Consider the following 17222-nt stretch of genomic DNA (forward strand, 5'->3'; position numbering starts at 1 on the left):
TATCTACATAGTTTGATGTAAGAATAGAATGTTCACTTTTGTGTTATTTAGCGTAGGAGGGTCTCACTCCTTATTTAGCTAAAGAATATGCTTTCAAAACGAGCAATGAGCATTGCAGGGGGCCAATGCGACATCGAGGAAAGGCCGGTGCACCTCAATTGCTTGAGGAATTGACCGGACGACCTCCAGGAAGTTGGAGTCGTGTTCGGGTGAAGTCAATGTCCCCCGGGTCACCACCATGCTTCATGGTGATGCTAGATCTCGAATGTCTTCGTTTTGAGCGGAAGAATGGATGTCCATGAGAATTTCTCAAAATTTGGATCATTATATCTCTTCCAGGTTGACCAATTTGGTCAAACCAAAGCCTATATGAGTCGGTGTCCCAAATATCATGTTTGGCGACAACATGAGATTCGATATTCGAATCGTAGTGACATACAGTTCACTAGATTGACTCATGAATTTCTCCAAGATGCGCTTCAGTTCGCATTCATGAGGAGGTATACACAAAAGAATTTTTGTTCATTCTCACAATGTGTTTTCAAATGAAAACCATTAGCATGAATGTCTTTAAAGCTCAACATGGTTCCTTAGAATGTTGTAGATAGTTCCACTATCTGCGAAGCACTCAATGTCTTTATGAGACATAACTACAAGGAGTAGATAGGCGAGTAAATAGTTCTACTTGAACCATTTAGAAGGATTGAAAGAAGCTACGAAAAGCTACAATCCCGAGAGTGCATAAAAATTTCCGCCCAGAATGACCTTTGCACACTAAAACAGCCATAACTTCTTCGTTAAAATAGATATGGACGAACCGTGAAAATTTCTGAAAACTAGACTCCTAGAGCTTTCCAATGATATAAATCTCACTGTCTGGTTCGTCCGGAGCTGTTCACAAAGCTCAAACGAAGTTGACTGTCCAGAAGGGACAGAATGCTGTTTTTCGCAGATTTGGCATGTGCGAAGCTGTGAAGCTTGCAGGTGGCGTGTAGGCTTTTGCCTTAGCCAAAAGTGACGTGTGTATGATCAAAACCAAGTCATTTCGATCGTTCTAAGGTCGTAAACTCCATGACTAGTTAGCAAAAGCTCCCTGATATGAACATAAACTAACTCAGAGGACCTAGAGGATCCGATCATGATGATAATTTTCCAGCTTTGATAAGTCTTCAACGTCTTTTGCAAGACGGCAATTGGTTTAATAGCGTAGGGGGATCCAAAATCAAAAGCTTTCGGTAACTCCAAGTTAGTATGACCAGGCATGTCCGTGGAGGGTCGGTAGTGCGAGGCACACTTAAAACCACTGTCTCCTTAATTTCAGACAATTCTAAGACATCACACTGAGCTTGGATGAGCCTAGTTGAACAATTAATGATGAAAAATCCGCTATAGGGTAGAAGACTTAACCGGAAACACGTGGGCGATCCTCCTTGAGGATGCAGTGCCATGAGTCACCTTCAAAGGAAGGGACCAAAATCGGCACAATATGCCATGTTTCTAAGGACGATGTGTGTACATCTTGATTGTAAATCAATATGAACCATAAGAGGAGAATAGTTTCACTTCGAAAAAATTCTCAAGGCATTCATTATTGCTAATGTGAGTACATCGAGGTCTCAAATAGACAAAGGACGTCGATACAACGCCTTAGTACATATAACTTGGAACGAAAATCAATGTCTAGCCGATGACATCAAAGTCATGGGTAGCTAGAGCAGGATCCGAACCTTTGAAATTCGCGATCATGAGGATGACGTTCTTGTCCTCATATTGATTTTCCATACCTTTTTGTATGCATTCACAATTTAAAGTAGCTTGACAATCTTGAACCAGTGATCCGAAGATCCACAACGGTTGCATTGTCATGAGCTGACGTGAGTAGTTTTGACAAAATGGTGTCTAGACCGAGAGTGTCGCTATTAGAGCCGGCAACACCTCCCCCTCTTTTCTAGACATCGGCACGACGTTTTCTGCCGTTGCCATGACTCATATTGTTGTCCCCACATTAGGGGATAATCCCAAATAAGTTTATCACCTTAGCGTATATACAATTCCCGTATGTATGATCAAAATCAAGTCTCGTTGGTAATTCCACACCAACTTGGAGGACCTAGAGAACTTGATGATGATCGAATCCGCTAAAGATTATGGATCATGATGCCACAAAAGATCATCGACAATATGTAGTCAATTAAGGTGGTAAGCAATCCACTTGACTAATAACTCAACAAGTAGAGTTATATGAACGTTTCGAGAAACGCTCCATGAGTGCATTCCACAGTACTTTGTGGTCATTACTTTTTGCACAGATTTCCATTGAAGGCTTTTGTCGATGTGGCGCGTCAAAGACTTTGAGCGCATGAGATGTGAAATCTCGGCATCTAGGCTTGTTAGCCTGGGGGTCAAAACATGTGGTTTAATCCTTTCCAATGAAAGGTTCCACAGATACCAAGCGAAGATTCGCCTTAGGCATCAAGTACGTAAAAACTTAAAGAAGCAGAATGTTACATTGCTCTTGCATACAAAACCAAGCTGTTATGAGACTCGATAGAGGTCACAAACAATGCTTTTAATGGTTTGTCATTCGGATTGATCATACACAATCCGGAAAAGCCGCGAATTGATCAAACACAATTCGGAAAATGGCATCGGATTGATCAAACACAATCCGGTGAAAGGTCGGGGTTGATCATACACAACCCGGACAAGGAAACAAGAGTGATCAAACACACTCTTGACCCGCGAATAAAATTTCAGGATTTGGATACCTGCACGCACAAAATCCCAAGCATAGAATGGAGATGGAGAAGGGAGGAAAGGATTTTATCCTCCCTGAGTTATTGAACTTGGAAAAGTTTAAGGTTTCAAAAAACATACCTTTCTAGAGGCTGCCGAGAGGAGAAATAACGTTTCACTTACTTATACTTCGAATTTGGGGCTGAAAATTTGATAGGAGGAGCAGCTCTGGATGGGGAAGCTGCTGTCAAAATTTCAGGTTGATCGGAGCAAGGGAAGGTGGTTAACCGGTGGTCGGTAGCGGCGGCGGTCTGGAATCTTCCGGCGGCCGATTCTGAGACTTTCCGGCTGGTTCTCAGGGTGAGACCGGCGGCGTTGGATCCGGGGCGGAGAGAGCTTTCAGGGGATATAAAATTCCAGCGGAGGGCAGTCGGAATTTTGGTCGGAAATCGAGAAAAACAAGGCTGCCCGATTTTAGGGTTTTGGTTTTTAGGGTTTAGAAAAAAATAGTGGGCTATTGGCTCTAGGGTTAGAACAAAGTGTATGATAACGTGATAAAGGATAAAGTGTAGAGACAAAGAGATAGCAAGAAAGTCATCATCTTATTCATTGATAGGAGCCCTTTATATAGGGAATTACACAATACCAATATGGTAAGGATATGAATACATAGATCTAGTCTAACTACATATCCTATTGGCATAAAGACAAGGCACATATAGAGAATATCCTAGAACAGATCCCAGATTAGAAGGGCCTGATATGGATATATAAACAAGCACAACATGATTTATTTTTATATATGGATATATATGGATTTTTATATATGGATAGATTCTCTATTAGACAAAGTACAGGCTATTCAATTCGTCTATACAACTGTCGAAAATGATCGAATTCGTCTATACAGTCAATGTCTTCGGCAGGTTCCAGTTATTTTTTTAATTAATAGCTAACGGCTACCAGAGGGAAACTTGCATGGTTAAATATACACAATACACTTTTGGAAGTATCTATCTGCCTCAATGTATTCGGCAGGTTCCGTTTTTTTTATTTTATTTTATTTTTATTTTATTTTAATTTTTTTTAAGAAATAAATAATTCATTAATCAAGAGACATGCCTAATTATAAAACTTGTAAATACAAAGTCGAAAAGCTACTGATAACAAAAAGCATGTATCTCTAACTCGATCAAACTAGAAAGAGTGAGAGGAGACCAACAACTCACTAATCTATATGTTAAAGAAAATAATATTTCACTATGTCCACAACCGTTCGCAACACTCATGCGCGGCCCGACCCGAAGGTTCATCTCGAAGACGGATGCGGAAGACACACTTTATATGTACGTATTCCTATTTTTTCCGTGTAATAGGGCATGAAACATTCTCGAAGGTTTCCCCACTTACATATACTATGCCACATGACACTTGTATGTTCCCTCACTTGCATATGATATGTCACATGACACTTGTATATGAGGAGAGAGGTAGCACCCCACTTCTATAAATAGGGGTCACCTCCTCTTCTCACATCCTCAATCGTTATTCATTATCTCATTCTTTTTCTAGTGGATGTAGCCTCCTGAAAACCCACATTTCCCAAATTACACAACAAAAATACTCAAGTACGTACGTGTGATTTGTATTATTACTCCTCATAATTTGTTTCATTCCTATTAAGTAAAAAAAAAAAAAAAAAAAAAAAAAGAAAAAAACAAGAAAGCTATTTCAACTAAATTAAAACCAACAAAATGAGCAGATGAAAAGATAATATCTAATGAGTGAGAAGAAATAGAAAAGAAATCAGCATGGTGCATAGTATACAGCATGATATAATAATAAGAAGGTATCGAATACTTTCTCATACATGTTCATGGATCGAATACCTTCATACGGGCTGCGTTCCGGCCATTATTCACAAGGATTTGAAAAGCAGCAACATTCTAATTGAAAAAAACATGAGGGCAAAGGTTTCAGATTTTGGTCTTTCCAAACTTGCAGTAGATGGAGCATCCCATGTGTCCAGCATAGTTCGGGGCACTGTTGGGTATCTTGATCCTGAGTAAGGCTTCTTAACATTTCTGCTTTCCTTTTTTGACTTGAGATCAGTCGATCTTCATATTAAAATGAGTCAAAAATGTTATTGCTTCTATGTCAAGTGATCATCTAGCACCCTTTGGTTGTTGCTCCTTTTGCTTAGCCGTTCGAGCTTAATTGCTATGATTATTCTTAGGCACATAACCTGCTTGCATGTATTAACATGCAGTGGGTTCCTTAGATTTTCATATGAATGCATAGCAGTCAGGATCATACACTTGCCCCTAGATATATAAGCTTTAGTTCACATACACCTGTATTCATAAGCATCACAAGTAGTTAATTTTCCTTGTTGGTGTCCAGGTATTATATCTCTCTAAAGGTCCTAAATGGGGTGAATAGGCCTTAGCAACTTTTTTCGTATAAATTCGTTCTTAGGGATAGCAAGGGTTATAGCTATCTTGAATAATAAATACATAATGACAATAAATAAAAGTTGCAGTAAAATAACAATGAACATCAAGATGTTTTTTACTCGCAGAAACCCTGCAACCAGGGAGAAAAACTGCATGCCCCTAACTCTTGAGGGACAAACCTTTCCACTATGTAAAACTCACTTCTTACAAGATTATAGTCTAGGGATACATAAACAACTTGCTATCCTGCCTAAACTACTCACTAGTCTAGATCTATACTTTCTCTCTTGTTTCTGAGTACCTCATTCCTTACAAGATTACAGTATAGGATACAACAACGACTTGCTATCCTATCTAGTCCCAAACTAGTCTAGATCTACATCTCTTGTCTCTAAGTGGCTACACATGAAGGTATAAGAAGTTTCAACGAAGAACTCAACTATTACTTAACTGATTCTTCTTGAAGACTTCTAAAAAGTTTCACTCTCAGAAACTCAGCTATCTTAAACTGATTCTTTCATGAACCCAGCTACCACAGCGGGATACATCAGAACTCAGCTATCCTCAGCTGCTTCTTTCATGAACACTTCTTGGGTTGCTGCACTACCAACTGATCTCATGGTATGCAGAATGCAATGAGTTTATGAGAAGATGTTTTGTTCAGCTCTAAGGTTTATAATCACAAAAGAAAGACTTAGAGACTAATGAACAATGCAAAGTAAAACCAAAAACCCAACAAAGCAAATGTAGAAACTACATTTTGAAAACCACTGAGCAAAGGCAGCCTTGCTCAGTATATATAGGCTGATGGAGTGCTCTAACAAGAGAGAGACACAAGCCAAAGAGGTGCCACAAGAGGGCAAGCACGAGGGCCAAAGTAAGGAGGGAGTTTTTGACTTTTGTCCTTGGCCAAACTCTGAAAGGGAGAGGACATATACAGCTGTTCTAGGCTAAGAAAGAAAGAAACAAAACTATCATAAACAATGTTTGATTTAAAAGCAAGAGACAAAAGGTCTTGCAAACTTTTTCCAAAAACATAATACCACATTGGTTTAGCAAACCATTTTTCTCTGATATCAAACAAAGACAGCTGCAAATATTGGTTTGTGTATCACAAACACAGCAAACCACAGCTGGAGCCTAAAAGCTAAAACATGGGTCACGGGTTGAGATATAGACATCAAACCCTAGACTAATTTAAGCACCAAAGCATGTCTTTTATCTTAGTTGTCAATTTGAAATTCAAATGAGGATCTCACCCAGACATAGTTCTTATGGAACAAGGGTAAATAAACTTAAACATAAGACAACAAAACAAAAGATCAAAAAGCTGGAAACCCAGATTTTTAGGATGGCAAGTGATACTGCTATCCTCTGTGAAAAACCATGAAATGCATATGCATGATTTTACCTGAGTTCCATGAGTTCATGTTAGTTCTTCTACTTCTTCAACTTGTTCTTCAGATGTGCAAGACCAATCTCTCAATTGCTTTAGGCTTCATAGGTCATATAGAAGGATTGCCAACAACTTTATACCTTCACTGTCAGCAGTTGACAGACAAGAGTGATGTTTACAGCTTCGGTGTCATTCTTCTTGAGCTAATATCCGGTCAAGAAGCAATATCAAATGAAAACTTCGGTGTTAATTGCCGTAATATTGTCCAATGGGTGAGTGTTGTTTCCTTTGCCTCGAAAGTTTAGTGTATTTGAAACTTGTGATCATTTATCATTCATTATCCATTACCTTCCCTCATCACTCCCACCAAATTTATTTGCATGAATTTCCTATTAAGCACATATTATCTGTAATGGTTGTATCCCAGGCGAAGTTACACATCGAAAGTGGGGACATTCAAGGAATCATTGATCCCTCGCTGCATGGCGAGTATGACATCCAGTCAATGTGGAAGATAGCGGAGAAAGCTTTGATGTGTGTTCAAGCACATGGATACATGAGGCCCTCAATTTCTGAAGTTCTCAAGGAAATCCAAGATGCAATATTGATGGAAAGGGGTGCTGCAGCAGCAAGAGATGGTAACTCAGACGACACGTCGAAGAATTCAGTTCATTCTTCATTAAACTTGGGTTCCTTGGATCTTGGTGGAGCTGATAATTACCTATCACTTGACGAGTCTATTGTGCGGCCAACTGCTCGATAGCAAGGCATTTTTGTTCTACCATATTCATTTGTTGTATATTTTCATCACTATGACTGCCCCTCCTGGGCACGTAAGAAGGTGAAATGTTAAATAGCTAAGATGTGTCAGGTTGCAAATTTTGATCTTGCAAGTTATTGGCATAAATGTGGATATTTGTTGGTTTTATTTTTTGGGCCGGAAAACACTGATGTTCGTAAGGAACCAGAGGCCTATGTACACTAACACCAAATTAAAAAGTTGTGGATGACACAAGTCCTTTATTTTTGTGCTTATCAATGTCTGAAGGTGCTCCTTTCTCATTGATAGAACTCATAGAAGCCCTCATTTGGTTCATACTTCAGTATCCGAATTTAGTACCAATATGTAGCACAAAAGAACAAGTTCATCTTGCTAGATCATACATCATAGTATCACACCATGAGGCATCTTTTGAAACAAGGTCATCTTTTTACAGTTAATACTAGTTAATTTCTCACTAGGAAGTTAGAACATACACATACGTTGTGTTGTCATATGTATCTAGCTAGAGATGTGACAAATACATGGGTAAAAGAAATTAAAAAAATAGATATCAAAAAGAAAAAGAAACAGAGTCTCTGAATGTGCTTTACTGTCTATAATATATAGTGCTTGAATGTAACAATTCATATGAACTCCGTCTGCACAGATTTATAGTCAAGTTTGGTGCATCACTGCCACCAAAATCAGTATGGCTTGCTTGACAATGTTGTACACTGGCCATAGGTAAGAGGAGGCCTTCCTTTCAGTTCTTGCAACAGGAAATGCAATAATCCCACTAACTTTGCTTACCAAGCCGGTTCTCTAAGCACTTGGAAGGAGGTGATCAACCAAATCTGCTGAGCTATGGGTGCTGAATAGTTACCCTATTGAGAAGGTTTTCTCAATTGAACATGGCCTTTGCTACCTGTCTCATGCGTCGGAAGAGCTACTACTTCAGGGAAGCATTTGAGTTCTATCTGCTCCAAATGCTGGCTGTGAATCCCTGATGGTTCCGTTTTGCTTCCAAAAGGACATGTAAACTTAATTGACGTGATCAGCAGGAAGGCATCCAAATGATCCAGAATCACGCCTGTGACAAAGAAAGTAGATTGGTAAGACGATAGAGCGCAGGGGAGTGACAAAGAAACTCACAAAAGGTGTCACATATCTAACCCTTTCAATTTGAAACTCCAAGCATGCAATTCCTAGTCGACATTGTCACGTTAATCCTCTTTAACTTCACTTGATGGTTTCGGGCAACCACGTAAGTACCTGTCTCACAAAACTAATAAAAAAGAAGTCTGGTTAATGCTGGAGAACCAGAGAAACATTGTTAATAGATCGAAAAAAAGAAGAAAAAGAAACTTGGTTAATCTCCTCATATATTCTCCACAAGCAAAAGCTGTGGCTTCAAATCTAGAGGTGACTACGTTCTATGACTTGCAGAACAACAATCACTCTAAATCGCATTTGGGTGTACTTTGCAAGTTTGTATCACCTATCGAAAATGAACTTCAAAATACTTAAGTTCAAATTTCTTTCCATCTGATGTTGGATTTTTTCTCTTCATTATCGATTAGGAATGAGCAGAGATGAAAACAATATATCAATCTAAATGAAACGAAATAGCTACATGGCAAATGCAAGATTGTAAGATAAAAGAAGAGGCATATATACTACTTATACAACTTAAATATAATGGTGGCCGAGTGACCTACCCCGTTCTAGGCCGGGAGAAACTTAGGTATGACTCTTCTTTAAGAGATATGTTTTTCAAAAGCTAGGGTTTGAACAAAAGACCTTCTATTACTAGGAGAACCCTGCAACTTCTGCCTTACTTGCATCCTAGCATGCTTTCACGAAACAAACTGCATGTATTCTGTAACATATAGTAAAATGAAGAATAAGAGATGAAATAGAAGTATTACTTGAGAGGTGTGGAATATGACAAATCTTAGGCCACTCTACGCCGGTCTCCTCGTTGCATCTTGCCGTTAGAAGGGGACATCCCATGATGAAGAGCCAGTTTAATTTGGTAAGGCCTCGCATGGCTTTGATGGAAGGTAGACACAACAAATTTCTGCAACTTTGAATCATTAGGGTTTCAAGTGATGTAAGGTTTCCCAACCATTCTGGAATAGCCTCCACTCCCTCAAAGAACATTATACGCAATTGTCTCAAAGAACTGAAATGTTGAATCTGTCTTTCAGGTAGAGACGTGAGCTTTGGCCAGCCCCTCAATGTTAAGGACTCAAGATTTGGTAGACCTTGAATGATAGGGAATGTGTCCAAATTAGGAAAACCACCAATGGTCAAATTCTTCAAACATGGGAGGACAACCTCACTGGGAAGACTTGTTAACTGAGAACAGTCAGAAATCCACAACCGATGGAGGGATGTGAGATTGTTTAAACATGGAAGAGTCTCTAGATTAGGGCAACGTCTTACTTTCAACTCTTCAAGAGAGACAAGAATTTGAAGAGAGGCCCAAGACTCTAGCCCTATTTCTGGACTCTGACACTTCTCTATTGTCAATCTCCGGAGGGATGTGAAGCCTCCTAACGTTGGAAGAGAGTCCAGATTACTTACACACAACTCTTGGAGGGATGAACTGAGACTGTTGATTGAAATGGACCGTAGCTTAGGGCACATTGTTATTGACAAACTCCGGATAGAGGTACAGTCTTCTAGTGCACTCGGCAAGCTTGATAACTCAGGACAACCTTCTATCTCCAATTTCTGAAGGGATGGGAGGCCCCCTTCAAGTGGAATGGAGATCATTCTAGAGCATTCCTTTATTTCCAATTTTTCAAGGGATGTGAGACCACCGTGTGTGATATCTGGGATGCACTCTAGGCTCTCGCAACGATACAAACTTAACTGCTTGAGAGAGGGTGTGAGTAGCCCATCAGGTAAAAACCTCAGATTTGGACAGCTGGAAATCTTCAGTGACTGAAGAGAAGTGCAGCAGTACTCGGATCCTTGTGATTGGGGAGAAATACAAGTTAGCTCCGAACAACTACTTATCTCCAAATGTGCAAGGTTCTTGTTGTTTTCTAGCATCCCCTCGGGCAGACAAGCAAGTCCGTCTACCCCGTCTATTTTGAGAGAAGTGAGAGTGGTAAGTTTACTACTGAGGATACTTGCTACAGGCATGCCTCCTCTATGGATGCCACATATCACCAACTTCTTGAGAGATGGAAAATGACTCGGAGCATTTGCCAATCCGTAACAATACATCAAGGACAGCTCCTCAAGGCAAGGAAACACTATGACTCTCTCTGTTGGCGCTTCCACCCAATCAGTTAGGTATCTGGCGCTCTCAAAATGTAATGTTTTCAATGCAGGAAATAGAGCCTTTGTCTCCTCCATTGTCATAGCGACACGGTCGTATCCATAAAACTCAGCTCCCAGACGTTTAAGTCCATGCATCGTATCAATCCTAATATGTCTAAGATTAGGAAGATGGCCGAGAATTGGTACTTCTTCGCATTTGTTGCAACTGGCCAACTTAATTTCTTTCAAATTGTTTAGCAGGAAAGACCTACTCATCATCCATGACGGAAATCTCAATCCCATGAATTTGTGAATCTCTAAGAATTCCAAATTAGAATGTGGCTGAAGACCCTCCAGTACAGATTCATCACTGTATCTTTCCCAGCCTTCTCCTCGTGACCACTGAAACTTTAACGTTCTTATATTTGACTTGGCCACCAAGTTTTCTTTCTTTGCTTCTTTTTCATGTCTCACAAGTTCCAGCTTGTAGATAGATAGTTCACCTGTCAATTGGTTTAGGCCAGCCAGCTCTCCTATACCACAGCCTATCTCCTTACTCACCCTAAAATGAGATAATGATCGAAGATTACTCAATTTCCCAATCCCTACCGGAAATTGCAAACTTCGACCAAAATAAAGATGTCGTAAGTTGATCAAGTTTTGCAGTTCATGTGGAAGCTTTTCAAGAGAGACGAGAGGATACATTCTTAACGTTTGTAGGTAATAAAGCTTTCCAATTGATTGGGGCAGTACTTTAACTTTTGTTCTGGAAACATCCAGATATCTCAAATGTGTCAATTCTCCAAGTGAATCTGGCAACTCCACAATATCTGCCTCGAATAACTTTAGGACACGCAGAGATTTAAATCCCGGTAAGATGCGATCAATAGTTTCATTATTCAAGAACAGTTTCCAACTTCTCTTCAGAAAGAGAATTCTCTGTAAACTAGACATATGATTCTGCTCCACATGTTGGATCTTGTTGGAATATCGTGTCAAGCACATTGATTTCGATACATTTTCTGCAAGATCGTGCACAAGATCATGCATCTTGCAGTGAGTAATACTACCATACTTATCCTTTGTAACATCTTGAAAAAGAGAATTTCCCAGTAGGGTATTAAAATATGCATTGCCTATGTCCTCCATCGCTTCTCGACTTTCATTGAGAGATGGATACTCAAGCAACCCCATAGCCATCCAAAGTTGGATCAAGTCATCCTTTTCCATATTGAAATCTTTCATGAACATTGAGCAATAAGCAAAACACTTCTTTAAAGATGGTGGTTTCAACGCAGAAAAACTGAAGTTCAGTACTGCAAAGATTCTTTTACTTTCTTCTTTTAGATCCCATATGGTACTCCTTTCAATTTCCAACCATTCATTGGTGCTTTTAGAACGCATTAGACTTCCCAAAACCTATTTATATGTTAATCTGAATTAGAATACTGCTATATATAACTATTGATCAAGTGCTAATAATAATAACTAAATAGTCTGCATGAATGTAATGACTAATGATACATTATATCGAACTTAAGTAGCTTAACTCATCTCTAATCCTATATAAAATATACCTGAATTTTATTTTTGCTCACGATCAATAGCTGAAGTTATATTGACATGCCAACTTTGATATATATGCAAAGGTAAGACTTCAAATTGATGACGTAACGTACCTTGGCTACTAGTGGCACTCCTCCACACTTCTTGGCAATCTCCTTTCCGGTTCTCTCTTGATGTTCAGGCAGAGTACTTCCAACTGGAACGGCTTTGTTCTTCAAGATCAGCCAGCATTCATCATGTGAGAGTTTCCCAATATCACACCTAGGAAGCGTCTCCATGATTTGTGCAACTTTGCTATTGCGGGTGGTGACAATGATGCTGCTCCCTTCTGTACCTCTAGCACTTTCCAAACACGTCTTCAAATCATCCCATTTCTGAAGATTTTCATTCCAAACATCATCCAGTATGAGAAGGTATCTTTTCCCTTCCAGTTCATCTTGGAGGTGTTTGAGTATTGCAGCCTTGCCTTTCACTGCAGCCTTCTCCGCACTGAGATATTCCAAGATCCCTCTTAAAATCTTCTCGACATCAAAAGTGGTGGATACACATATCCATATTTTTTGTTGAAAGTGTCTACCAATCTCATCAGCATTGTATATTGATTTCGCCACAGTCGTCTTTCCCAGGCCTCCCATACCCATAATAGCCAAAACTGGAAGATGATTACCTTGATTAATTTTACTTGAGTTGATCAAGGCCTCCCATATATCTGACACAACCTCATCCCTTCCAATGATATTCTTTTCATCTTCATCAAAGCAGAACACAGTTTGCCTATCAACTCCTGCATCATCAGACATTTCATTCCCAGCAAGTACCAAGTGAAAACTAGCTGCCTGATTCTCTAGCTTCACAAGAGATTTGTTAATTCTCTTAATTTTACGACCCATTTTGTGGCGAAATGCAACGGGATCGAAGATTGACAACATCTTTTTCTTCTTCTTCATCATGTGATCTTGCAGTTCTACTTTGCGCCGGAGTTCTTCATATCCAAAGTCATCCAGCAGGTCATCCGCATCACCAGCTATCTCTTCAATCTCCTTCACCCAGATCTTCACGTCCTCGCCCTGATCTTGTGTCAGATGCTCGGCAGCTCGTAACATAGCTTGAAGCTTGACCGATGATGTGTGCATATTTGCAAGTTCACTCTCGAATCCCCACAGAAGACTGAATTCTTCACCGGCAAGTACAGCCACCTTCTTCAGAAGTTCCCGGGCTGCAAAAGTGAGCAGAGATTCTGCCATTTTACAAACTTACAGTACTCAACTCAAGACAAAGAGGAGAACACTTGGTTATATGTAAAGAAGCTAGAAGAGGAGGGTTTTGAACAGAAAGTAGTAAATATTTCTGATACACAAACTAGAAGTAGTTTGAAGATGCAGTGTGTTTTAAAGAAACCATTAGCTGATGGCTGGATGGAACAACCCACATTAGATCCATGCATTACGCTTAAAACGTAAAAGTCGTATGTGTGACACCAATGCATTAGGTGGAAGGCAAATATAGTGCATATTCTACTCTTACAGAAGAGTTTACTAATAATCTTTTTCCTGGGAAAAATTGCGGAACACGTCGCGGTGATTGAGCCCTTATTATTTGGACAATGTCATCCCTAAATTATATATAAACGTGTACCGAGATGCCTTGCAAGCTGTAAACTCTGGAATTAGTGAATTATATAACACCTGTACTCTGAACTATGTATTTTCGAGGCCTTTACATCAATTCAACAGCTAATATATTGTTACTCTGTAATCAAATTGCTCGTTGATTTTTCATTGTTCAAACTTCAAACCCAGGGGCCTAGTGCCCTAGTCCAAACCGAAACTAGAAACAAAACGAGTTCAGTTTCAGTTCACCGAGAACAATGGAGTGAATCTACAAAGATAACAACACCCTCAAGTCCTAAAAACGATGTCATATTGAGATAAAAGATTTAGTTTTCTAGTAGATGCATGCTTCAGAAGAGGCAAAGTTTCTAGTTCTCTTAACAAACATGGAAAGACGTATAGGCAAGGACGAGACATTCCTGTCCTTAGGATCTGTATAGAATGAAATCAATGAATCAGTTCACCTTGCTGACAAGCTAGAACTGGATATGTGCTCCAAAATGCTGTTGCATCGTGCTTCTAAAAGACTCATGAACTTGATTTGAGCATAACAGATATCCGAATAATACTCCAGAAACAAGCGTGACCAAGGAGAGCAGAAGCTGTCAAAAGATAGAGGGAAGGGTCGAGGGTTAAGAACTTAAAAGATATATATATATATATATATATATATATATATATATATATAAGTTTCCTTCCAGAGCGGGACACCGCTTTGAAATTAAAGTGTGGTGCTCCTCATTTCGCTCACTTTTATGTCATATTTTCACATCTCCACCGTTCAGTGTCTAGAATATAATGTGTAGATCATTCATGCAAAATTTCTTTCAATTTGAAAATCATTTAGATACTCAAGCAACCCATGGTCATCCAACGTTGGATCAAGTCATGCTTTTCCATATTGGAATCTTTTGTGAATGTTGAGCAATAAGCAAAACATTTCTTTAAAGATGGTAAATTCAATTCAGAATAACTGAATTTGAGAACTGCAAAGATTCTGCTGCTTTCTTTCTTTAGATCCCATATTGGACTCTTTTCAATTCCTAGCCATTCCTTGCTGTCTTTAGAACGCAATAGACTTCCTAAAACCTATAAATCAGTGGACATGATGAGTTAGAATTTTTGTATGACATTTACTTCAGTGCTAATAATTTCAAGTAACAGTTTGCATGAATGTATTCCCTCATTTTCTCCTAGGAACAATAAAATGTTTACCTTCAAATAGAAAGAAAATAAAGATCAGTGTGCATATGTAGGCATGACATGCTAGAAGTGAATCTACCATCTAAATATTACTGTATGATAAAGTAATTTTTGTTAGGCTAGTGGAAGCCTTCTGTATTTTGCCATATAATTTACTTGTGAAAACTTGACAACTTCCTATGCAAAACTTAGCAGATATTCAAAATAACAAACAGATTCATGTCAAAAAAAAAGTACTAAAAAATTCTAGCAGATGATCTGTTTCCAATTGGAAAACTTTAGATTGATATTTATATGCAACATACCTTTGCCACTAGTACGTGGAACACCTTCATATTTTTTTGCAATCTCCTTTCCAGTTCTCTCTTGATCTTCTTGTAGAGTACTTCTAGGTGAAACTACTTTACTCTTTAGAATGAGCCAACATTCATCATCTGAGAGTTTTGTCAAATCATACCTAGGAAGTGTCTCCATGATTTTTAAAAATTTGACATCACGGGTAGTGACAATGATACTGCTTCCTTCTGTACCTTGAATACTTAATAAACAAGTCCTCAAATCACCCCATTTTTGAAGATCTTCGTTCCAATACAAGAAGATATCATTTCCTTTCCAGATTTTCTTGGAGGTTTTTGAGTATTGCAGCCTTGCCTTTCAACTCGGTCTTTTCTTCATTAAGAAATCCCAAGATATCGCCTAAAATATGCTCGACTTCAAAAGTTGTAGACACACACATCCATATTTTTTGTTGGAAGTGTCTACCAATCTTAGAGTCATTATATACTGATTTGGTTACAGTCGTCTTCCCAAGACCTGCCATTCCCACTATAGCCAACACATGCAGAAGGAAGATTTTCATGATGAGCAGTAGTGTTTGAGTTGATCAAAGTTGTTACTATATCGGACACAATCTTACCCCTTCCAACGATATTCTTTTCATCTTCGTCAGAGCAGAATGCTGTTTGTATGTCAAGTACTTCTGGATCATCACAGGTTGCATTCTCAGCAATTACCAACTGAAAAGCTGCCTGATTCTCCAAATTCACAAGAGTTTCATTGATGTTCTTGATTCTACGTCCCATTTTATGACGAAATACAATGGGATCGAAGATTGAAAACACGTTGGCCTTCATTTGGTCTAGCAGTTCTACTTTGCACCGAAGAACTTCATATCCAAAGTCATCTAGCATATCATCCACATCACCAGCTATCTCTTCAATTTTCTTCACCCAGATCTTCACATCATCCCCTTGATCTTGTGTCAAACGCTCGGCAGCTTGCAACATAGCTTGAAGGTTGACTAATGTAGTGTGCATCATTGCCAGTTCACCCTTGAATCCGCACACAGGACTGAACTCTTCATCGGCAAGTAAAGCCACCACCTTCTTCAAAAGTTCCCGGGCAGCAAAAGTGAGGAGAGATTCCGTCATTGTACTAATAACGTAACACTCAGATTTAGTCCAAACTCAAAACAAAGAACAGAATACTTGGTTCACAAGCTGGCAAGTTAACTCGTAGGAGAGAATTGAACACAGATTAAATCTCTCCAATTGGCAAACTAGCTAGAAGTATAAATGTAGCTATTATGCATAACAGAAACTAATAGGTATTGACCGGGGGGAAACTTCTATTTCAGCTTCAATTGTACAAAGTCATATGGCTGACAGGAACGCAGAAGGTAGAAGGAAAATAATGCATATATATTATATACATGTTCTAGGATATTCTCTATGTGTGTCTTGGCCTTATGCCAATAGGATATGTAGTTAGACTAGATCTATGTATTCATATCCTTACCATATTGGTATTGTGTAATTCCCTATATAAAGGGCTCCTATCAATAAATAAGATGATTCTCTTGCTATCTCTTCGTCTCTACACTTTATTCTTCATCACGTTATCATGCACTTTGTTCTAACCCTAGAGCCAATAGCCCACCATTTTTTTTCCAAACCCTAAAAACCAAAACCCTAAAATCGGACAGCCTTGTTTTTCCCGATTTCCGACCAAAATTCCGACTGCCCTCCGCCGGAATTTTATATCCCCAGAAAGCTCTTTCCGTCACGGATCCAACGCCGCCGGCCTCACCCTGAGAACCGGCCGGAAAGTCTCCGAACCGGCCGCCGGAAAATTCCAGACCGCCGCCACTACCGACCACCGGTTCACCACTTTCCCTTGCTCCGATCAACCTGAAATTTTGACAGAAGCTTCCCCAT

General features: G+C 39.3%; 2 protein-coding genes across 2 annotated transcripts in view; one reads left to right on the top strand and one right to left on the bottom strand.

Annotated features, from left to right (window-relative positions):
* LOC101304411 (L-type lectin-domain containing receptor kinase IX.1-like) overlaps nucleotides 1-7351 on the top strand; it is a 68221-nt gene extending 60870 nt beyond the window's left edge. The window contains exons 5-8 of the mRNA XM_004306177.1: nucleotides 4586-4801; nucleotides 5140-5158; nucleotides 6744-6860; nucleotides 7016-7351. Coding sequence (XP_004306225.1) covers nucleotides 4586-4801; nucleotides 5140-5158; nucleotides 6744-6860; nucleotides 7016-7351 — 688 coding nt within the window. The remainder of the gene's footprint in view (nucleotides 1-4585; nucleotides 4802-5139; nucleotides 5159-6743; nucleotides 6861-7015) is intronic.
* Nucleotides 7352-8392: 1041 nt separating this feature from the next.
* LOC101304699 (putative disease resistance protein RGA3-like) lies at nucleotides 8393-15480 on the bottom strand. The gene is made up of 4 exons (XM_004306178.1): nucleotides 15312-15480; nucleotides 12307-13430; nucleotides 9480-12046; nucleotides 8393-8441 (listed from the first exon to the last, which is right to left on the bottom strand). The coding sequence occupies exons 1-4, from the start codon at nucleotides 15478-15480 to the stop codon at nucleotides 8393-8395; spliced, it is 3909 nt and encodes a 1302-aa protein (XP_004306226.1).
* Between the last annotated feature and the right edge of the window lie 1742 nt (nucleotides 15481-17222).

This window comes from Fragaria vesca, linkage group LG6 (genome assembly GCF_000184155.1).
Source record: "Fragaria vesca subsp. vesca linkage group LG6, FraVesHawaii_1.0, whole genome shotgun sequence".
In the NCBI taxonomy this organism is placed as follows: Eukaryota; Viridiplantae; Streptophyta; class Magnoliopsida; order Rosales; family Rosaceae; genus Fragaria; species Fragaria vesca.